Source organism: Pseudonaja textilis, chromosome 17 (genome assembly GCF_049901715.1).
Source record: "Pseudonaja textilis isolate UNSWEBS1 chromosome 17, rPseTex1.2, whole genome shotgun sequence".
Taxonomy (NCBI): Eukaryota; Metazoa; Chordata; class Lepidosauria; order Squamata; family Elapidae; genus Pseudonaja; species Pseudonaja textilis.
The window spans coordinates 6,206,689-6,230,278 of record NC_142006.1 but is presented as its reverse complement, the minus strand read 5'-3'; the positions used below and the strand labels follow the sequence as shown (position 1 = coordinate 6,230,278).

The 23,590-nt window shown below is 48.8% G+C and overlaps 1 protein-coding gene across 1 annotated transcript; it reads right to left on the bottom strand.

Annotated features, from left to right (window-relative positions):
* Positions 1-5,786: 5,786 nt before the first annotated feature.
* Positions 5,787-22,417, bottom strand: LHX3 (LIM homeobox 3). Its single transcript, XM_087914300.1, has 6 exons — positions 22,240-22,417; positions 10,965-11,136; positions 10,415-10,617; positions 8,908-9,059; positions 6,983-7,154; positions 5,787-6,303 (listed from the first exon to the last, which is right to left on the bottom strand). The coding sequence occupies exons 1-6, from the start codon at positions 22,307-22,309 to the stop codon at positions 5,882-5,884; spliced, it is 1,191 nt and encodes a 396-aa protein (XP_087770426.1). The 5' UTR covers positions 22,310-22,417; the 3' UTR covers positions 5,787-5,881.
* Between the last annotated feature and the right edge of the window lie 1,173 nt (positions 22,418-23,590).

Genomic DNA, 23,590 nt, shown 5'->3' with positions numbered 1-23,590 from the left:
GAAGTGGGGAAAAGGAGAGTTTTAGGGAGGAAAGTGGGGGGAAGGAAGACCCCCCCAGCTTCCCCCCTCTTGATTACCAGCCTCCCACTTGCTCCAGATAACAGATAATCAGAGTTGGAAGGGACCTTGTAGGTCATCTAGTCCAACCCCCCGCCCAAGCGGGAGACCCTACACCATTTCTGACAAATGGCAGTCCTGTCTCTTCTTGAAAGCCTCCAGTGATGAAGCTCCCACAACTTCCAAGGGCAACTTCTGTTCCATGGGTTGATTGTCCTCCCTGTCAGAAAGTTTCTCCTTATTTCCAGGTTGAATCTCCTTATTTCCTGGGCGAGACGAACAAAGCGAGCGAAGCTGCCCGCCTGGGTGGAGCGGTGCCTGCTGCTCCCTTCCCTTCCCAGCCATCTATCCAGCCAGGCCTCCCCGCCCCGCTGGAGTCGGTGCCAGCCCTTCTCCAGTGGGGGCGTGGGGGGCGTGCTGTCCTTCTGCATCCCCGGAGGGCCCTTGGGGGCCGCCCCTCCCTCCCTGCGCGTCATAAGGTGCCCCATGGTGACATTAATTCCAGCTGCTCCGCGGGGATGTCGTTGTCCACCCTGATTTACTCGCCTCTCATGGGTGAGGCGGGCAGGGGGCCTGGGGGGGGGTGTCTTCCAGGGGTGGAAGGGACGCCAGCAGCAATTGTGTCCCCCTCCCTGCTTAGAGAAGGGGGAGGCACCCGAGTCCCCTTGAAGCATCGCCGAGGAAGGGGCAAAAGGAGGAAAGGATATTATTACCCCCCCATCCCATCTCACACAAACACAACACACACAGATAAAACCAATTGTTGGTTTAAAGTGGCAAAGGTTTCTCTCTCTGATTTTTATCTCCCTAATATGTCTCATTTTTTCTTATTTTTTTCTGTCTCTGCATTTCCCTTTTTCCGTTTCTTTTCATATTTTTTTCTCCCTAAGTTGGTGCTCCTCTTTTATCTATCTATTGGTAAACTCTTCATAAAATTATTCCCCAAAAATAAAAAAATGAAAACGAAAACCAGTCTTCAGCCTTCTCCATATCACCCAGCCAACCAGGGTCAGCAACCTCTCCTATTTTGATATTTAATTTTGCACCGAGGTTCCTGTCGGATAAGGGGCATATGAAAAGGACTTGGGAAAACGCCCTGATTGTTTGTTTTTTTTAACTTCCCCCAGGTAAAAGTTGAATCTGCAAGGTAAATACATCTGAAGGTAAGATGATTCAGGGACAATTAAGCAGAAATAAAATCCACCCGTCCTCTCTTCTCTTTCCATTTCTTTAAACGGAAGAGAGATGCTTTGTAAAAAAAGTAATTTAGTTTTGAGAGGGCGGGGAATGGCTGAAAGAAAGCAACGGACTATAAAGGTCACAACATGTTGTAAGCTGTAGGGAGACAGAAGTCACTCAAGGTTTACTAATCACCTTTAATGCGCCTTCCTTTTCAGTCTCCGTTTAAATGTCAGCCTCCTTGGCTCTCACCTGGCTGTTTATAACCGCCTAGTTTCGCAGGTCTGGCTGCTGCTTCCTGCAAACCACATTCACGGTGGCTCTTTTCTGTCTTGTCTTTCATTTTCTTCTCTTAGTTTTTGCTGCCTTTCAAGGCAAAGATTAGGTGTCTTTCTGCTTTCGGGCAGAATCGAGAGGGTTGGAAACCAGGAAAACTGTTGCTGCTTAGAAGGGCTTCCATAGATAGTCCGTATAGTATGCAACAATGGACAGTAAATACAAATGTTTAGAATGCTGCTTTTTGCGGGTTATAGTTTATACCGCTCTGTATTGCAAAACAATTGGGGAACAAAGAAAAGGAAGGTCAGAAATTCAAAATTTGCCTATATTATTTTTAGGGGTGTTTATCACACAGCCATCTTTTTTTTTTCCCCTTCTTCCTTTTAATGTTTCCAAATAATAACGCAGTGGGGATGTTGGATTTCATATCAAAAGATGTGTATTTTCTTGTTTTAAATAATAAAGCACTGTAATATAAGGGAAGGAGGGAGGGAAGGGGAGAGGAAGGGAGGGAGGGAAGAAGGAAGAAAGAGAAAGGAAGGAAAGAAAAAGAAAGAAAGGAGGAGGAGGGAGGAAAGAAGGAAGGAAGGAACAGAGACAGGGAGAGAGGAAGGAAGGAAGAAAGGAGAAGAGGGAGGAAGGGAGAAAGGAAGTTTTTAAATCACCCTTTCCTTCCCACTTGCCAATCTTATGCCTCATATTGACCTTGGTAATTATAATAATTAAAGCAAAACCCAGCTGCAGATGTATGTCTAAATGCAGAGCAACCTGCTGCCCAGTCCCGGCTGGCATTCTGATACTCACATCCAAATTAAACATCCTGCGTGACCTTTCTTGCAGGTGGATTCATTATTTACTACGGGGGAGAATTTATTTCACACATTTTACATGTTCTCGTCAACCGGTGAAGCTTCCAGAGCAAATGGAGGTGGGGGACAGGGACGGTACAAAAGATGGCTTGTTTATAACCTAAAGAACACGGCATAAAAGGTAGAAATCGTCTTGCAAAGGGAAGAAGAAAAACCAACCAACTCAGCTCTCCGTTCTCAAATTTCTCTTTTCAAGACCTGTCGGAAAGAATGTCAAATCAAAAGGCTGCCTTAGCATAGCAGAAACAACATCTTATTTCTCGCCTCTTTTACCTACTGCTCAGTTGGGAAAAAAAGGAGAAAGGATGAAAAAAAAAAATAACTAAATTCAAAAGAGAAAGCTTAGGAAATTGACAGGCAGTCAATGGACAGCTGCCTGGGGCATACTGTATACGAGGAGAGCCATGTCAGATCATTTCAAGTCCAATTGATTAACTGAACAATTGTTTCCCATTCTTGGAACCGTATTCCTAACACTTCACTGGCCTTTCCAAGCCAAATTTACTCTGCTGGTTCAAATCCAGCTTGCGACCAATTACAATTTTAAGATCTTAAGAGGCAAGGCAGTTAGCCTCAGTCCTGTAGCCACATTTTATTTATTTTTTTAGCTTTCTCTGTGAAAAACGTCAAACGAGTTTCTGTTAAATTCCATCCTGTGCTTTTTACAGCCCTTTCTACTGAATAATCCCGGATTTTGTGAGCTGCAAATTTGATAAGCATTCATCCCTCATGCTATCAACAATTCATCTTTTTACTTAAAACTCTTTTACGTTGGTCAAATGTTTCTCCTGGGGTTTTCTCTTAACTTTAAAAAAATATTGTCCATGGCAAAATAGCTACAGGCTGTGTCCATTGAGCCCAGAAGGTGGATCCGGTTCTGTTAATCAGAGCGTGTTTTTTTAAAAATCAAGATAGATTCAATTTTGCAAAAGACCTCATCAATCTTCAGCTGACAAATTTATTGAAACTCTTAATAGTATTTGATTAGAGAGAAAGAGACACGAAACATTATACATAACCTACACTTAATATTTAGCTTTACAGGTTATGAGATATAGATATATATAGATATAGATATTGTTTTGTCATACTTAAATCATCTGCCTGCTCTCGTCTGCTGTGAAAACACACAATGTAAAGGGACGATCATTTTTTATTTTTTTAAAAAAAACACTGTCACCAGGCTGTTTTTGAACATATAAAAATTGAGCCTAAATTTTAAAGATTTTTTTTTTTAATAAAAGATGTGGACAGACTGTTCCAGGTGTGAAAGCTTTTGGCAACTGGAAAGCAAAGACACAAACTTGGACATACACTGATCGATCAAATGAATTTTCCTGAACTGCATCGCATCCCTTTTTCCACAGGAGTAAATAAATCCAAACCTTGAGAAATTGCGGCTGGTTTTTAATCCTCTGTCTCTTGGTGGCATCCCAGAAAACAATCAAACAAAGAAAAAAGATATATAGGCTTACGACCACAACTGAAGCCAACATTTCTGTTGCTAAGTGAGACGTTTTATGACCTTTCTTGCCGCCGTTGTTAAGTGAATCTGGCTTCCCCATTTGCTTTGTGGTCAGGTCGCAAAAGGGGATGATGGGAACTCCAGGACACTGCAACCGTCATAAATTCGAGTCAGTATCAAACATCTGAATTTGGACCATTTGACCACGGGGAGAGTACAATGGTTGTAAGTGTGAGAAACGGTCATAAGTCGCTTTTTTCAGTGTCGTCGTAACTTCACTCACTAAACGAATGGTTGCCCGTCAAGAACTGTCTATACTGCAGCAATTGTTGTGAATGAAAACGAGAGATCCATTTAAAAAAAACCACACACACATTTTAGCAAATGTTTGGGCACCAGCTTTAAACACCTGTCAGTTTTGAATGCGCAGATAGACATCGAACCTGCAAGCATTTCCTTTAAAAGGGAATGGTTTGGGGTTTTTTTCTTTCCCTGGTTGTGTCTGTGTGCTGGTTGTGTCTGCAGCATTGCAGGTTCCGTGGGGGTGTGATGAATGTGTGGAAATGCGGGTTATTGTCAGTGAGCCCTTTAACCAGGTCTGTTTGAGAAGCCAATCGATAAAGGTAGATACAAAACACCCCACCTCTGCCAGCTGCTGATTTTAGGTCCTCTGCCTAAGGAGAAAAACAGCTGCTTTCTGATCAGGGGAGGCACAAAGGGAGTGGAACTGGGAATTGGTAAAGAAAAATAATTTTTAAAAGGCATCCATTACACATACCCATTTCTCACATCAGAAATTGTTTTAAAAACGAACAAACAAACCCAACAGATCCAAAATGACATTCAGTCTGTATAGCTAAAAGCAGCTCATTTACAACGCCGTAGAAAATAGCCTACAAATTAATTACAGTGACTTTTTATGTATATATATATATATCTATATATATACAGATAAAAAATAAAGCAGACTCGATGCTTCTTGGCTTTTGAAAATCTAAACACACAGCTGAGGCTGTTTTACTCTGTTGGGGAGGAGGAAAGGAAAGGAAAGGAAGATGTTGGACAAAGCAAAGCGAAACGCAGCATCCTGAACATAAAGAAAGAGGAGGATGAAAAAAAAAAGAGCATATTACAGAGAGAGATTAAAGCTTCATTTGCTGGGTGGAAGTCGATATTAGGGGCGGGAAGGGAAAGGGAAAGACGAAGGAAAAGAGGAAGGGAAGGGAGGAAGAAAAGAAAGAAGAGGGTAATGAAGAAAAGGGAAGAGAAAAGGAAGGAAGGAAGGAAGGAAGGAAGGAAGGAAGGAAGGAAGGAAGGAAGGAAGGAAGGAAGGAAGGAAAAAGTGCAGAAAGAAGAAGGAAAGAAAAGGAAGGAAGGAAGGAAGGAAGGGAGGAAGGAAGGAAAAAGGGCAGAAAGAGGAAGGAAAGAAAAAGAAAGGGAGGAAAGAGAAGAGGAAAAGGGAAGGAAGGAAGAAGAAGAGGGACAGAGACAGAAAAAAAGAGAGGAAAGGGAAGAGGAAGAGGAATGAGGGGAAGGAGGGAGTGAGGAGGGGAGGAAGAGGCTGAGGGTGAGGAAGGAAACCAAGATAGGAATCCATCTCATCTCTTCTTTAGGGAATGAGAAGAGGTCACCCAGTACACACGTGTTTTCTTGCTCTCCTCACGTAGGATGAAAGAAAACTAAAGCTATTTTTGGTTTCTCTTCTTTCCTCCTCAGGTGGCAGGTTTCCTTGGGTTCTATAAAAAAATATCTTCTCTTGGGTTCAGAGCCCGCCACGACAAATGCGCAGAGAACAGACTAAGGGACCTCTGGCCTCTCCTTCCTGATACTCACATATGCTTCACCAAACCTGGAAGGCCAAGTTTCTTCAGGTCCAGCCATCTTTGGGGAAGAAGTTGAAGCCGTGGCCCCGTCAGTCATCTCCTCCTCCTCCATCCTTGCGCAGGGACTTCTGTGTTTTTCCCCCCCATTTGTCTCTCCTGGCTCGTTCCAGGTGGACGTCCAGCTTCTCAAGGAGTTCTCCAGTCCAGTGTCAAAACTGTGCGTGGTCGACTTCATCTAGCCAAGAAGCCGGGCTGGCTGGGAAGTCCGGATAGCCTCCGCTGCTTCCCGAAGAGAGGTCTGAATTGGGCCCATTCCCACTCAACACCCTCATGGGTTGAGGCACCGATTGTCCGCCTTGGCTTACGATGCCCAAGCCGTGGTCTGGGTAAACCAAGCCGGACATTAAGGAAGGATGGCCAGACATAGCTTGTAAGGACCCTGGTGAGGGGGGCATCCCGTAAGGGCTGTTGGACCGGAGATCGTGGAACTGGTCCTGAGTTGGGATGCCACCGTGTTCCAAGGAGAAATTTCCACTGCTCCCAGGTGGTTTTGCCAGGACGGGGGAGTTTTCCCCGAGGCCGCTGCTGTAAATCCCGTTGGGATGGTTGATGTCCGATATGGAAGGTTCATCTGGAAGAAGGAAACGGGAAAGTGGGAGAGCGAGAAGGGACATATCCCTCAAACCTATTCTTGTTGGGAAAGAACATCCAACTTCTCCCTTGAAGAACATCTACGGAACTTCTCAGTCATCCAGGACATGGTCGTCCCAAAGAGGCTTCTTCAAAAGGCCAGTGGGCTTCGTTGCTTTGAAAAAGCATCTTTGGGACTTCTTTGAAGAACCATCTCCCCTGGACTTCGTGCTCTCCGCCAGCTGGAAGGGAAGGATAGGACTCAGAAAAGCTCTGAAAATGGGCACAGCTTTATGCGACGACTCATTGAATGGCCACATTGCTTAGTGAGCAAAATTATCTGGTTCATAAGTCGAGGAGGACCTGAATTTAATTGCATTCAGAGGGGTTTGGTCAACAGTCAGGAGTGTCCGTGAAAGGCAGGAGAGGAAAAATAGATCGAAATAGTGACCACAACTGTGCAATCAAAGCTCTGCCCTTTTTTAATGTGCTTTGGCATTAAAATAAAGTGTGTGTGTGCGTGTGTGTGTGGGGAACCATGGATTGTGGGAGCCGTGCCATCTTGTGACCTTTTTTTGACCACCTTCCTTCCCTCGGGGTGGCCAGGAAGTGGCAGCTCCTTCCTTCAGGCCTTCCGGAGCATAGATTTGCATGCACGCCATTGCGATTATTCCGCCTACCTGTGAAAGAAACCTCGGCATCACTGTCTGGCCCTCCTTCCTGGATGCTGTCCTTGTCCGATTTGGAATTCCCCCTGGACCGCTTCATGTTTCTGAAATATTGGCCCCACCTCTGCCTTCCGGCGTCCTTCTTCAGGCGCTTCTCTTTGGCCCTTCTGTTCTGGAACCACACCTGGAGGGTGGAAAGAAGGTTTATGCATTCCTCTTATTTATATACAGGTAATGTGGGTTCTCTGGCAGCCGGTGCAGACGGCAGAGGAAACGGACAGCGGAGAAGAATGAGCATCAGTCAGGGAGTCTGGGGAAGACTAGGACGAGGGTCCTGCATCCAATGCAGAGATGGGGCCAGGACTATCTGGGAGTGGGGATGCTGCCTCTGGAGCCTTTGGTGTCTGGCAGCAGCGAGGCAGAGGACCCAGGGGAGCCTGTTCCCAGTGTGCGTATGCGCAGAGCTGCTAGAAGGTGAGAGCAGCTGAGACAAAAGGGGCGACTCGGGAGTAAGGCTGGGAGGTGGTTGCCCCTCCCATAAGGGATAAAGGGCGTGGCACAAAAGTTACAAAGTCACCAAACTAGAGGAATTCCCTTTAATGCCCCCTGCTTGGCCCACAATGTCCAGTTATCCTCAGCAGGAGATCAAACTCTTCCAAAAATAGTCTACAAAGGGAAGAAATGCAGTCCAAACCCAAAATACAGATAAAGTAGAAAAAAAACCAACACAAACCACACTGAAGTAATTAACACGACAGACCAGGATAATAACTTGCAGGCTTCCAAAAGATAACAAGGCGTACACAGTTGGGAGGATGCCAAAAACTCAGATAAGCCTCGACAAAGATAATGCACGCTTTGCTTCCAGCAACTTTGCCATGCGCAGTTTGCCCTTTTAAACAGTCTTCCCAGCTGCAGCCCATGAAGGGGATCAGGGCCATTTCCTCCCCCGTAAACCACATTGCTCCCTTATCCATTCCTCCCTGCGTGCCCTAGGATGAAGTGAGGGTGGGCCTGGGTCTTTCCTCTGAATACCCAGCCAGACTGTGCCCTTCCCCAGTTCCCTCCACAGCCACCAGAGCCGCACTCCCACTCCCTGTCAGCTGTTCTACCTCTCCCTCAGAATCAGATTCCAACTGGGGCATGACAGAATCAATTGCCAAATGTCATGTGGCCATGGGAAGGTTGCAATGGCTCTAAGTGTGGGGAAAGGCGTGGCTTCAAGCCCCTTAGAGCAAGGTGGATGTTCTCTAAGGAAACCCTTGCCCTCTCGCCTCCTTCTCCTTTTTCTCTGGGTGAAACAGTCACACGACGCAAGATATATGCAAACATAAATTTGTTTTCATGGTGAAAGACGTGTTTCCGAATGCAAGCAGAATTTGGAAACTGAGAAAAAGCAGGCAGTGAAGGGAGAATACGTGGTCTGGGTGCCTGGGGCATTTTGCAGATCAATTCAGCCAGTGACAATAAATGTTCTTTCCGCTATGAAAAATGCAAGACCACAAGAAGTTCAAAGAGGGATCTGGCCGAGGGCCATGAAGCATATATATATATATATATTTTGCATCCCACAGCGTTTTAATGCTAGGATTTGTAATACAGACAGTCCTCAACTTACAACAGTTCATGACGTTACAAGAGCACTGAAAAAAGTGACTTTATGATTATGACAGTTTTTCACACTGGTGACTGTTGCGGCATCCCCCCTTGGTCACGTGATCACAATTCAGACGTTGGGCAACTGACTCGTATTTCTTTCAAAAGAGGATGTGAATGTGCCAAAAGGTAAATAAAACAATATTTTAGGGATTTCTTTCTACTGCTGGGGAAAAAGGCCCCTGGTGTGCAGTTCAGGGTCAGAAGCCGGATTCCAACCTCCGTCCCTCAGCTGGATCAACCGGATTGTTTTGCCGCTCACCTCCGACGCTATCACCCACCTGGACGACTCTCATATCCAGGCCTGTTTCGGAAGACAGCTGCTCCCTGACATGCCGTGCTGGTTTGGGCGAGTTGTTGTAGGCGTTTTTCAAGGTTTCCAGTTGTTTGGCGGTGATGGTGGTGCGAGGTCGCTTCGCCGTGGACTCGGCCTCTGAAAAGGTTCCCAAGAGTGGAAGTGTCAAAACCCTCAAAGAAGACTCTGCAGGTACCACCACACACCCCTTATGAATCCGAGGCTTCTAAAATGGTTGCAAATGTATGAGGAACAGAACAGAATGGAAAGGAACAGAACAGAACAGAACAGAACAGAACAGAACAGAATAGAATAGAATAGAATAGAATAGAATAGAATAGAATAGAATAGAATAGAATAGAATAGAATATAGGAATTAGATCAGGATAGGATAGGATAGGATAGGATAGGATAGGATAGGATAGGATAGGATAGGATAGGATAGGATTCTTTATTGGCCAAGTGTGATTGGACACACAAGGAATTTGCCTTGGTGCAAATGCTCTCAGGGTACATAAAAAGAAAAGATACATTCGTCAAGAGTCAAGAATCGTAAGGCACAACACTTAATGATAGTCACAGGGTACAATAAGCAATCAAATCCTACTAGGAAACAGTCAATATAAATCGTAAGGATACAAGCGGCAAAGTTACAGCCATACAATCACAAGTGGGAGGGGATGGGTGATAAGGAGTGATGAGAACATTACTAGTAATAGTAGTGCAGACTTTGTAAATAGTTGGACGGTGTTGAGGGAATTATTTGTTTAGCAGAGTGATGGTGTTCAGGGAAAAAATTGTCCTTGTGTCTAGTTGTTCTGGTGAAATGATAAAGAACAAGGATTATACACCGATCGTCCTTGACTTATGACCCCAATTGTCATCATATGATTGGACCCAAACAGAAGACCACTTGTACCGCAGTTATTAAGTGAATCGTTGTTGACATTAAGCAAATCACACCGTCACTTTTTTCAAAGCAGCTGCACCTTCCTTAAAAGAATGTTTGTATATCGAGGCCTACCAATAAAAGAGGACTCCAGATGCACTGGAGAGCCAGGCAGTAGGAGAGCCAGTTTGGCCTAGTGGTTAAGGCAGCAGGCTAGGAAGCAGGAGCTCCCGAGTTCAAGCCCCACCTTAGCCATAAAATGGTGACGTTGGGTCAATCCCCAGGAGACAATGAGTTCTAGTCCCGCCTTAGGCATGACTTAGGTGACTTTTGGCCAGTCCCTCTCTCTTAACTCAACCCACCTCACAGGGTTGTTGTTGTTGCAAGAATAGGAGGTGTTTTGGGGCTATGTTCACCTCCTTGAGTTAAAGGTAATACAGGTGGGATACAAACAAACAACAATTCTGCCCATCGTAGTTGGAATCGCGTGGGAATCCATCTGCGGCGACTTCCTGATTTTGAGAGGTGTGGGACCCGCCTTCACCCACTCATTCGGAGGCCAGGGGGGAGAAAGTCGTGGGCTGAGCCCCGAACGCAAACTCACCCCTCTGCTTGGCGGTCTCATAGTCGGCCTTGCAGACCAGCCGGCTGTCCTCCATGAGGTAGAATTCATCCCCGGTGGCCAGCTGCCTTTTGCAGACGATGCAGGAGAAGCAGTGGAGGTGGTAGACGAAGTCCTGGGCCCTTCGCACCACCTGGGTGGGTGGGATACCTTGCTGGCAGGCTGCGCATTTTGTCCCAAACCGCCTGTGGGATTAAAACCGGGAGAAGGTTTACTGTTTGGTTTGACGAGAAGGAGGCGAAAATTCAAGGACCTTTGGAGCTGCATTAAAGGTGGAGGAGCTACCATCGTCCCATCATCCTGGGGGCCATCTTGACATCCTGGAGGCTCACCCGGTCTACCTGTGAGGTAGCCCAGATGAGAAGGCCAACCTGGAGCACCGGCTCCACCGTCACTTCATTGCAAGGTTGCCTTCACAGAATCTTGCGGAGTAGGCGGAACGTATTCCCCTCCTCCTGAAAGATAGGGGGAGGGGGAGGGGAAGGGAAGGGGCGAAGGCAGGAGGAGACGGGCCAGGCCTCGGTCCACTCACTTAAAGAAGTCCTCCTTGCAGTAGACGCTCTCTCCGCGGCTGAAGCACTTCTCCGCCAGCTGCACCTGGCAGTCGTGGCATCGGAGGCATTTGCTGTGCCAGTGGCGGTCCAGCACCTTCAGGATAAAGCGGTCCACGATGTGTTGGTTGCAGCCTGCACACAGAGGGATGTCTGTGGGAAAAAGAGAGGGAGAGAGAGAAGGAGAGAGGGAGGGAAAGACAGAGAGAGAGGACATCCATCAGCTCGCTCCTTCCTTCCTTCCTTCCTTCCTTCCTTCCTTCCTTCCTTCCTTCCTTCATCAATCACTCCCTGCTATCTATCCTTCTCTGCCTCTTTCCCTTCTTTCTCCTCTCCCTCCCTCCATCCTCCTTTCTCCTTCCTTCCCTCCTACCCTCCCTTCCTGCCATCCATCCTTCTCTGATTTTCCTCCACGGGAGAAGGCGTTTTTCAAGGAGAATTAAACGCTCAATCAAATCCTACACGCAGGGGGGCCATCTTGCAAACTCTTGCTGGCCTATTTGCTCAGCCAGTGTCTATTTTGTTATTAAAAACCCTGTGTGATTTCTTGCGGTTGTCCGAAAGTGTAATATTTATAGAGCTGTTTTCAAATGAAGAATTATTTATATGTCATTTATGCAGGGACGCAGAGACGGCGCGATCCCAACCCTCGCGGTTTGCTGGCGCTGCTCCAAAGGGCGCGAAGGGGGGGGATGGGTGGGGGAGACAGACATTCAAAACTTGGCGAGACGAAAAAAGGGAAAGAAACTGGGCCAGGTTTAGTTCGCGGCATAAAAGGCGCTTTGGGTCCTTTCAAACCACCTACCCTCCTATCCCCAGTTCCCGGCGTTGCTCTTCCTTCTTTCCTTCCTTCCTTCCTTCCTTCCTTCCTTCCTTCCTTCCTTCCTTCCTTCCTTCCTTCCTTTCTTTCTTTCTTTCTTTCTTTCTTTCTTTTTTTCTATCTATCTATCTATCTATCTATCTATCTATCTATCTTTCTCTTAATGAATTTATAATATTTATTGGCCGCCCATCTTGTCCTAGGATAACTCTGGGCGGCTTACAATCATAAAGGATAAAACTTGCATAAAACTGAAATAGTAAATAATTCAAAGCCATTTAAAGATGGTGCGAGTGGAAGCAGGATTTATTTTATAAATAAACAAATGCTTAACCATTCACCGGGGAAATTAAATCTACTGAGTGCTCCAGTCCCCCACCGCCCCCCATTTCAGAGCTGCGGAGGGAATTTCGCGTTTCTGTTTCGCTGAATGTGAAAAAATATATATATTATTGCTCTTTGGGCAGCGGGGCGCCTGGGCGCTCGCTGGACCCTCCTTGGAAGCGCCTGGTGTCCCCGCACGCCCCATATCTCCAGAAACTTCCAAAAAAAACCCAAAATCCTTCAGCTACATCCCACCCACTTTGCTTCCGCGGGTGGGAAGCGTAGTCGCCGCCTCCGCTTGCCCGAAACCGGGGCTGGAAGTGAGACGGAAAAAGAAGGCAAAGCTGAAAAAATTCGAGGGTCGGGAAAAGCGAGGCGGGGAAGGAAGGAGGGTGCCCCCAAGTCCCGAGCCCTACCCCCGTCCCTGCCCCCGTTCATGGTGCGGAGGGAAGGTTTCCACCAGGAGCACTGGATGCGCCCCGCCCCAAGGAAACGGGGGTGCATCGAAGGGGCCTCTCAAACCGCAGGACGGATTGAACGCCAAAGCGCGCGGGGCATTCTGAGCGATGGAGAAGGTTTGGGAAACGCCGGTTTAAGAGGAAGATAGACTGCACCTATCTGAAGCTGCTTGAATATGCCCTGACTAGATGGCCTTAAGGGTTTGCCTTGGAGGTTTTGACCAGCTCAAGGACCTTTTAATACACCCAGACTGTTTCTGCCCTTCGAGGGAGAGGTTAGAGTCTTCAGACGTTTCTGTGGCAATTTCCTCTTCCGTGTTTAGTCACTGGTGCTTTTGCCCAATGGTTTGCAAAATAATAATAATAATAATAATAATAATAATAATAATAATAATAATAATAATAATAATAATAATAATTCTGGAGGTGGATTTAATTCGAGGAAAGAATAAGAAACGGATGAATCTGGGCTAAGAAACATTTTTTCCCTCCCTATTTATTTATTCAAGTTCCTCTATGGTCCAAATGATTTTAAAATAGGGACGCCAAATAAACATTAAACAGGTTTACTTTGTGAGAAAAGTAGGCGAGTCTTCGTTGAACGGCATTAACCTGTTATAAAGAATATACAACAGTTTCAGTTTCTTGGCCATCACTAGCATCTTGCCTTTTTTGACCCAACCTCGGGAAAGCCCCACTAGCTTAGCTTAGCGCCTTTCCCAGGGAAAGGGTTTTTTTTGAAAGGCGTGAGAACAGTTGGTTCTGGAGAATTGCATTGCCTTTGTTATTTTTCTCTTTGATGGATTCTTCTATTTAAAGCCAGCCTTTTGCCTTTTATATGATATAATAAAATAAAATAAAAAATACAAACGGGTTAGATAAACCTGAGGGAGGCTGGGAGATGGAAAGGGAGAGAAATAGCTGGATAAATAGACGACGGACGGACGGACGGACGGATATAAAGTTGAATAAGTATAAAATATAGATTGATTGGTAGATAGGCGGTGGATAGGTAGATAGATGAGATAAAATAGATATAGATAGATCGATAGAAAAATAGCTGAACAAATAGAAAGATGGACGGACGGATAGATAGAAAAGAGAGAGAGGAATCCCGTTTCTTCTTTATAGATGACGCTATAACCCGAATTGTTCCAGATCTTTGATCCGCTTTTCTAGGCCAACCAGACATTGCAAAGGTCCATTTAAAGCTGATATTCGAGGGCCCATGAGACTCAAATTGCTAACGTCGAAATAATTCTAAAGAAACGCATCTGTAGCACAGCTGAGATGAGAATGAGGCAAGAAGTCCCGAAGAAGAAGAAGCGCCTGTCCCAAACTTTTCTAATTTTATTCCCGCTTTGCCTGCCAAGCTGGGTCCAGCCCTGCGGGTTCAAACTCCTGCGCCTTCCATGGCGGCTGCGTGGACTTTCTCCCTCAAAATCGGTCCAGATCTTGCAAGCCCCTAACTTTAGGTGGGTCCCATAATGTTTTATTCGCATCAAATAAATGTTGTAGAAAAACAAAAGGAGATCCAAGAAAATTAAAAGTCTCACCTAGGGATCAGGTCAAAACGAAAAACAAACACCGATCATCGATCTGCTGTTTTTCCCTCCCAGACAATAAATAGATCCGGGTTTTCGGTTGGAGCCAAAATGCCTGTTCTTTGGTGGTAGTAATTGTGATTATTGTATCATCAATATCGTCATGAAGCCCCTCGAGGCAAGCAACCCCCCACACTTGTGCTACTTTTTTGTTAATTAAATTACCAATGTTCCCCGCAAATTATTCAATTGCTGATTCAGAATCTTTGGAGAGAGGGGAAGCCAGCAATATCTGGCATTGCTACCACGATTTCTTGCCGGGTAAATATCACAGCAAGAAAATCAGTCTTGTAAATCTCCTTTTTAATAGAGGCATTTATTATTTCAAGGAATATCTGACTTCAGTTTGAATGAACGTGTAGAATAATAATAACTATAACTATTATTTATAATTATCTATTAAACTATTTGTAATTATTATTAACACTAATTATAACTATTACTAATGGTACTAGGAGCCCGTGGAGCAATACCCAAAGGGCAGTCTAGTCACATGGACATTTTGAACTTATTAAACCAGAATATTCTGTCTTTCCAAAAAAACCCACACCTTACTCAGAACCTGAGAACTCAGCCGTTACCTTAACAGGTTCTTGGTTAGGGCTCGAAGCTTTTACGAATCTCAGATGGAATCGAATAGAAGATTAAAATTTAAATAATAATAAATAATCATGCAATGCCAGCAAGGAATTCATCCTTTTTGTTTTAGTGAAGGGTAAATGTGTAAACTAGCTAAAACTGTCCCTTTTTGAAAGAAAGAAAGAAAGAAAGAAAGAAAGAAAGAAAGAAAGAAAGAAAGAAAGAAAGAAAGAAAGAAAGAAAGAAAGAAAGAAAGCTTCCCGCCTAATCACCGACCTCAACTTTGAACCCTGGTAGATTAATCAACGCGAAGCCTGACCAGAGGCAAATTAATCAACCTGAAGCCTTCGCTGATGAGTCGGTCGAAGGCGAAGGGAACCAACGCTTAATCGGTTGAACCGAGAGGTCGGGGCTGCGTCCCCCAGGCCTGCCTCGCCCCGCTTTGGGCTGGGGGTCTGTCAGAGGTGGGCGGTCATCCGACCCGGCTGGACGCTCGTGTGTGTGTGTGCGTGGGGGGGGGGAGCCCTGAGGAAAGGGAACGCAGCGCTCCTCAACGGAAGGCCGTCCTACCTCCTGGTCTGGCCTCTGCCCCTGAGCGCAGGTCAGAGGATCCCGACCAAAAAAAAGAGGTCGCGCGCCCTGAGCGATCCGAAGCTTCTGGCCGTCCTGCACCGTGGCTCCTCCGCCCTGGTTTGATCTTGCTCTCCAGCTCCTCTTCCTCCTGCCCCGCCTGCCTTTGGGGAGCAGCCAGACTGTTTGCAGAGGCCCCGCGGGAGCCCTTGGGGAGCTCGGCCGGCCGGGTAACGAGATTCTCAGCCCTCCCACCAGTTCGTGGCCGGGGCAAGAGCCCATCTCAAGTTCCTCCGGGTGGAAGACAGAGACCCCCTTCTCTGGGAAGTGGGAGGCATTTAATGTCAATTTTATGCACTTCCCACCCGCTTGCGCGCTTTTCCCGCGGCGCCGGGCCTGGCTCGAGTCGGGCCGCGAGAGAGACTCTCCCGCCTTATATTTGTTCTTTATTTGTCGACCACTTGAAGTAGCCTCGATGTTGGGAGTGTCTCTACAAGCCAAGGTGGCGACGGTGATGGTGGCAGGCGGGAGGGGGAGAACTTCAAAGGAGGAACGGCCCGGTTGGATGCAAAGGAGGCGGCCGCGTCTCCTCCGGGGATAAATTCGGTCAGGGTAGATCCTCCGCCCTAGAGCGCCACTTACCACCCACGGGAACGGCGGGGAAAGTCGGAACGGGGTTCCCCCCTTCCCCCAAACGGCGGTTCCTCCCAATTCCGTCCGAGGTTGCGAGGAGGGAGGTGGAAAAAGAGAGAGAGAAGCGTGCGACGGACGCGGGGTTCAAGGGCGTTTTAAGCCTCTGGGGTCTCCTCTGAAGGACCGGAGGAAGACGGAGGAAGGGAAGGGGAAAGATAGAGAAAGGAATCGAATCAAGACTTCTTCCCCGAGACTAGTCCGTTCTACCTTCACCCTCTTGTTCCCCCGCAAGACAGAGAAAAGATCTGCTCCAAATTGCCACCGCCCAAAAGAGGAGACGGAGGAGGAGGAGGAGGCCCAGTTTTGGGCGGCCGGGATCCTTCTAAAGTCGGAGCCGAGACTTTCTACTTTCGAAACCTTTCGCCGCCTTTACAAATGATAACAAATCAATAATAATAAATAGTATCGCAATGATAGGATTTTCGCTCTTGGGGGGGGACACGGGGACAGGGCGACAAAGCCATTCTCTGTCCCTAGAGTTAATCCCCCCCTTTTCGTTATTTCAGGGTTTGTGTGTTACATCAGGGCAATAGAGTCGACGACCTTCACTTTTTTTAAAAAAATGGACTCGTTTGAACGGCTAGAGAGCCACACAACTGAGGAGGGGACATTTCGGCGGCAGTTTTCATTTTGTGCAGCTTTTAGGAAACGGTCAACTCGTTTTTCTTGCTCTGCCATTAAATTTAATTTGTGTGTGTGCGCGCGCGTGTTGTGTCCTGCTTAAGAATACTCCATATCCAAATAATAGTCCCAAATCATGTCAATTACAATGCAAGAGAGTTCCATTATTATTTCCAGGCTAAGAAGAAAAACAAAAAGAGGGAGGAATTATTATTATTTCCAGCTCCTTCCCTGCCCCCCTCGTCGGTCTAGGAAAAGGAAAGGAGGACGAGGAAGGATGAAAAGGGAAAAAGAGAAGGAAAGAGCAAACATAAGGACGACTCGTTGATTGACTGATTACCAAAAGTCAAAGCAATACGTAGGAAATCGAACTGAGGCTGAAGAAAAAACAAGGGAAGATGGACGAAAGAAGGAAGGAAGAGAGAGAGAAAGTGATGGAAAAGCCAGACAGAGGAAGGAAAACAGGGCTTAGAAAAGGCCTCCAGCTGGGTGCAAAAGGTCCCAGCTGGGGCTGGCCATGAGGAGACCCCCTTTTGGGGAGGGGTGGGGGTAGGGCAGAGGGAAGGCAAGCCCCCCCCTCCGACCTTCCTTAACCCCTTGTGCCAGGAGAAAGTCCTGGGGGGGCGGGGAGGGCAGGCATCCCTGTTCTTCCCTTCCTTTTCCTTCCTTCTTTTCCAGGATGTTCTGGTTCTCAGCAGCGGCGACCAAGTTCTCCCTAAGAGAAAACGCCTCCCCACCCCAATATTTTGTGGGTGGGGGGGGATCACGGGTCCCCACCCACCCAGTAAAAAGTTACTCGGCTGCTGCCTGGCTCCTGAAGAGACCCGCTCCGCCCACTGACGAGCCTCCCTCAACTCTCACCTGCTCTCCTGGGGGGGACGGGGGGGACGCGCTGCATCCCTGACGGCGGAGCTGATCTGCCATTATCTAATCCATCCTTCGGAATCCTCTCCCCTGCCCCCCCCACCGTCCACCCCCCCCCAAAATAAGACACCAGAGTGGGGGAGAGGGGAGGGGGCGAATTCCCTACAGGGCTCCTGAACTGCTTCTCCCCGGGTAGGTCGAGAGGTTTAGAAGGGTGGGGTGAGGGGAGTCTACCCCGCCCCAATTTCAACCGTCCTCTTCTGATTCCCTCCTGGCTGCAGACCCCTCGCTCATTTTGGGGTGTCCTGTCCTGAACTGGAGGCTGGGTGCGAAGAACGGCCGCTGCCCCCAAACTGGATTTTTGCTTGGAAGTGGGCGAGGGTGCCGGGCCTGAGGAGGGCGTGGGGGGGGGTTCAGGTCCAGAATACCTGGGCGGGATGACTGAGGACCATTGGGCCTTTCCTCTCCTCTCGAGCTCACCCCCCCCTTACCTGTCTGGCCCTCCTGGTTCCGCGCCAACAGAGCCAACAGCGTCTCGGTGCTACTGGGGGGCTCCCGGCCAGGGCCCCCCCGCCTCCGCCTCCGCAACTCCTTCCCCGCGTCCATCTTGCTCGCCTCCGTTCTTGGGAAACTCAACCAGCCGGGCACTGAAGATGCAGAGGGGAGGGGGGGCGTTGGACGACGCGGGGGGAGGGGGGGCGGAGAAAAACCTCCGCAGGAACCTCCCCCTTTTAAAGACACCGCGAGCGCCTCCCCGGTTCCTGGGCAGCAGCGGCGCTCCGTCAGCACCACGGACAGAGGCCGGTCGGGGGAAGCCGGTCGAGTCCAACCCAAGGGGGAGCGCGGGGTGGAGTCACCCATTTCCCCCCCGGGGACGACATTAGACGGGGTGGGGGGCAGCAACGGGGGATGGAGGCCTTCCAGGGGGACTCCTTGCCACTTGGAAGAAGAGCGAGCCCTTTTGGACTCACGCAAAACCACAGCTCTCCGTGGGTTAATCCGGAGCTAAAAAACGGAGCAGCTTCTCCGCTGGCAGCAGCCCAGGCCGATCGAATATAAGAGCAACAGGAGGCGGTGGAGTGGGGAGAATGGGTGCGGGGAATGAATAACCCCTTCGGCTTGTAGTCTTCCTCACGGGATGGCCAAGAGGACAATGAGGCCTAAGAGAGAGGAAACCTAGCCTGGAAGGAGCCAGTGAGGCCATCCAGCCCACCCAGTTCTAGATTCCTGGACACCTCTGCTATTCATCAGATAGTGGCAAGAAGAGGAGGATCATTAGGGCAACATAGTTTGACTTTGATCCAAGTGAACCTTTGCTGAAATAACTCAGGGCCACCCGCGAGTTTGGGCCGACTTCTGAATAGGAGCCAACGGGTTTTTGAGGGAAGCTTTGGCGAGTCATTCAGACAGGGGGAGCCGCGTTTAAAGGTGCCCCCCCGCCCTCGCTTGCCTCCACGGTATCTCACTCAGAAGAACGAAATAAAACCAAATTTCTGCTTTTGGGGGATTCAAAGAAGCGACTTCTTCGAAAGGGGTGGTGGTGGCTTTTGCCTGATTAAATTTGTCCCCTGAAGCCGTTTTCTGCTGAGGTTCTGGAGATATGCAAATTTATTCTGATTTAATTTTCTAATAGGGAAAGGGGAAATGACTTCATCAGCTAAAACGTTCCTGAATGCCTTGACCGACACAATATGAATGGCCTGTGCCTGCTGGGGACCTTTTTTTTTTTTTTTTTTCCTAAAAGGGTTCCAATTTTTTTGAGGGGAAATGGGGGAGGGGAGAGAAATCAACAGCACCCCTTCCAGCCACTCGGAATCTGATTGGGGGAGGGGGCTCCATTTGACGAACAAGGACCGGACCCGGATCCTTAAAGGAATTATAGGTAAATATTCTGCAAAAGGCGGAAAAGTCGTTCTTTCTAAATTAAAATATATTCTTCGCTTCTCCAACCTTGGCTCTTGAGAACCTGCAGGGGCGATTTAATTCCCCTTTTTCTTAATCAAATGAAAGAAAGTTCCGGGGCCCACTAAGCTTCTCTCTGAACTAATTTGATAATCTTCAAAGTGCAATAAACCTCGTTTACTACTAATCCTTTCTCTCCTCGCTCCCTCCAGTTTTTCCCTTTCCCTTTCCTTCCTGTCTTCCTCCCCTCCCTTCCTCCGTGACTTTCTTCTTCTTTTCCTTCTCTGCCTCCCTTCCTCCGTCCTCCCCTTTTTCCTCTCCTTCCCCTCCCTCCCCTCTTTTTCCTTTCCTTTCCTCCCTCCCTCCCCTTCCCTTCTCCCTTTTCTCCTTTCCTTTTCCCTTCCTTTTTCTTCCTTCCTTCTCTCCCTTTGTCTTCCCTCCCTTCCTTCTCTTCTCTCCTTTCTCTCTTCTTCCTCCTCCCTCCCTCCCTCCCTCCCTCTCTTCCTTCCCTTCCTCTCCGTTCCCACTCCCTCCCTTTTTCCACTAATGCAAAAGGGAGCGCGGTCACCAAGACTTTCTGACCTACAAACTGGTTATTTGGAAGCCAGTCAAAAAAAGGCCTTCTGGGGATGTCGATTCTTGATATTTAAGTGGCAAGAATCCTTTTCCCCGAGAGAATCCAAAACTTCGAAACGTTTTGTTGTTAGATATTGGGCGGTGAAAACGCGACATTTATCGAATCGGCCATCTAAGAAGCGGGGAGCATCGACGGGACGAGAGGGGGCTTCCCATAACAGGGATTGTAAATTCCCCAAATCTTAAGGAACGTGGTTTAGCGTTCCCTGGGACATCTTCCTTCCAAGGCAGGTTCGTCCCTGCTTAACCGTGTTAAAAATCAACCGTTTCCCCAATTTCTTTTCCTTTATTTCACCCCCCCAAAAGTCCTGGACGCATTTTCAGAAAACGAAAAAGCCATCTCTGCGGCTGCCACCCGTTCCCACGTTCGGGGCTCCGCCCGAGCCGTCCCAGGTGGTAAACGTTCCCTTGGCTTCCGACAGGTAAGCGGAACGCCCGCGATCGGGTTACTTGGAAGCCAGCAGCTCCTGGAAACTGCCGGGTCGCCATGGCGAGCCCAAAAGGTCAGGGACATCCGCGGTGCCAGGCTGCCGAAGAGAGGCTGACCCCCCCCTCCCCCAGCCGCCCTCCACCCTTTGCCAGAGTCTGCGGGGGGGGGGTCCAGAGCCCATAGTTTCCAGCGAGAAAGAAGGAGCAGATTCTTCAGCCCCGCCAAGCCGGAGTTCTTAGGACAAGCCAACTGTTTATTCCCGGCTGTCAGAAATCCGCCTTTCTACCCCATCGGGGTCTCAAGGGAGCGACCAGAGAGGAAGCCGGAGGGGCCAAGCGGCCCTCCCGAAGCGGACCACGCCAAGCAGGAGAGAAGCGGCTGCACGCCGGGCAACAGATGCCCTCGAGGGGGCCTCTTTGCTCTTGTTCCAGCCTCTCTTGAGCCGCGGAGGGCCAGTAGCAGCTTCCGAAAAGACCCCCAAACCGAGTAGGGGATTTCTGAGTCCCGAGGTGACCTTCAGGAGGGCTTAGGGGCCTGGGCCGAGGTTGATCTGCTGCCCTGGAGGGTCTCCAACGGAGTGAAAGTGGGACCGCGGTGGGAGGGCGCTTTCCGTGGTCGGAAGAGCCGCCACACTGGGAGGTCCCTGGGCTAGAAAGAGACGCGCCTGGCAGCTGTTCAGCCCCGCCAAGCCAGGCGCGTCCTAACGACTTCGGGGGAGCCGGGGTGGGAGCAGCCTTGCCTCTCCTCAACGGAGGCCTGGCCGTCTTTTTTTTCCTCTCCTCTCTTTCGTCCACGCTATCCCCCAAATAACGCGGGCCCTTCGCCACCCGGGTTTAGCTTTCCCGCGGGCTGAAGTAGGAAATTGAGGATGAAGATGTCCTATTACGCACGGGGTATGTCTGTGAGTTGATCCCGGATTGTTTGAATGGATCCCTTCCTCCAGGAAAGACTTGCGTCAAGAGAAAAAGAAAGAAAGAAAGAAAGAAAGAAAGAAAGAAAGAAAGAAAGAAAGAAAGAAAGAAAGAAAGAAAGAAAGAAAGAAAGAAAGAAAGAAAGAGAGAGAGAGAGAGAGAGAGAAGAGAGAGGAAGGAAGGAAGGAAGGAAGGAGGGAAGAAAGGAAGGAGGAAAGGAAGGAAGGACGGAGGGAGGAAGGGAAGGAAGGGAAGGAAAGAAGGAAGGAAAGAAGGAAGGAGGGAGGGAAGGAAGGAGGGAAGGAAGGAAGGAAGGGAAGGGAAGAAGGAAGAAGGGAAGGAAGGAAGGAAGGGAAGGAAAGAAAAGAAGGAAGGAAGAAAGGGAGGGAGGGAGGGAAGGAAGGAAGGAAAGCTAAGAATAATAAAAATGACCAGGAGGTGAAAGATGAGAGGAAAACAATCTCCAAAAATTTACAGCGAGGCGCCTCCTTGGAGAAGAAGGAAAGCCCGAGAGGGCAAGAGTGAGAGCCATCGTTTGTTAACCTGCGGTGCAAATGAAGGAGAACTGAGGGGCGCAAACGAGAACAACCGTCAGATTCAAGAGCGCTCAGCAAAAGTTTGAGGGACCTTCCTAATTTAGGAAAGACTCCCCTTTCTTCTCCCCTTTTGGCTGGAGGCGGCCAGAGTGCCGGACAGGTGACTGTTTGCCCCGAGAGAGGAAAGTCTCCCCCGTGGTCCAACTGGGGACAGGTCCCCTTGGGGGCTCCCATAGGAGCCTCTCCTCTCCCCACAGCCCCTCCGCGGAGGCCCGCGGGCGGAGAGAGCCCCGTTGGGGCTGACTTACCTGGGTTCCTGCCGAAGGCGCAAGGCTCAGCGGGGGCCACTTTCTCCCCTCGGGCGCGCTCCAGCAGCATGGCGCTGAGCTGCCCGGCCGGGGAAGAGACCTTTGCCCGGGGTCGGAGGAAGAGAGTGCTCGGCCGGAAGACGGAACAGAAGACCACCCTCCCCCGCCCCACTCCAGCCTTGGCTGGCAACTCCGGGAGCCTCCAACCGGAATGCAAGAGAGCAGGTCGGGTGGCTGGCGAGGGGTTGGAGGGGGAGTGGCCGCGGGGGACGCGGTGGGTGGAGGGACAAGGCGGCGAGGGAGTCCCCCCTACCAACTGCCTGGCGTCACTTCAACCGCACCCCACCCTCCGTTGCTCCTCCTGTTGCCCCGCCTGGCTCAGGGAACAAAACTAAGGCTGACAGGGCAACGCGTAGCACAGGGGAGCTGTCCACGGTGCTGAAGAGACATCCCGTTATTCAGTCCTGGAAGCAGCAAAGACTTTGGATTGGTTACAACTCCTGAAGCCCTCAATTTTAACTTTGCCTGGGTTCTTAACCCTGTTAGGCGAACACAGACTCAGAGAATAAATGAGTTGGAAGGGACCTTGGAGGTCTTCTAGGCCAACCCCATGCAAGCAGGAAATTCTACACCATTCTGAACAAATGGTTGTCCAAGTCTCTTTTCGAAAGCCTCCAGTGAAGCCACATCTGGAGGAATAGAGATGTACATAGGCAGACAAGCCACACATGGTGATTGCATTTAACAAGGGTTGCTGTGTACAGATAGTCCTTGACTTACGACCACAGTGGAGCCCAAAATTTCTGTTGACGTTTGTTAAGGGAGTTTTGCCCCATTTTACGACCTTTCTTCCCACAGTTGAATCACTGCAGTTGATAAATGAATAACCCAGTTGTTAAAATGAATCTAGCTTTCCCATTGCCTTTATCAAAAAGTTGCCAAAGATGGTCGCAGCAATGGTCATAAATATGAACCGATCGCCAAGCACCTGAATTTTACTCACAGGATCATGGGGATGCTGGAAAGGTCGTAAAAACAGTCCTAAGTCAAATTTTTCAGTGCCATTGCAACTTTGAACGGTCATTAAATGAACTGTTGCAAGTCCAGGACTACCTGTACTTATTTACTGCATTAATACGGAAATTTTAAGTTTAATTTACATGGTACGTTTATTTCCGTCCCCTCCCATGACAGTGTCAAGGGGGCTGAATTGGCTCTCATTACCAGAGTAAGTAGGTGCCCCGTTGTTGTTTTTCCACAAATACCCCAGCCCGCCTCTTGCTGCCTCGGGATGAACCACTAAAGGCAAAGCATTTCCGAAATGACAAGGAAACCCGCCGAAAAGACGCAG

Bases quoted from the DNA above. Each gene is read 5' to 3' on its own strand.
- LHX3 (XM_087914300.1), bottom strand. From the start codon at position 22,309: ATGCTGCTGGAGCGCGCCCGAGGGGAGAAAGTGGCCCCCGCTGAGCCT. The intron at 10,618-10,964 runs GTGAGTGGACCG...TTAATCCCACAG, and splicing joins TGCAAGGAGGACTTCTTTAA to GCGGTTTGGGACAAAATGCG. The intron at 7,155-8,907 runs GTGGGTGATAGC...TCCACCCTCCAG, and splicing joins TGGATATGAGAGTCGTCCAG to GTGTGGTTCCAGAACAGAAG.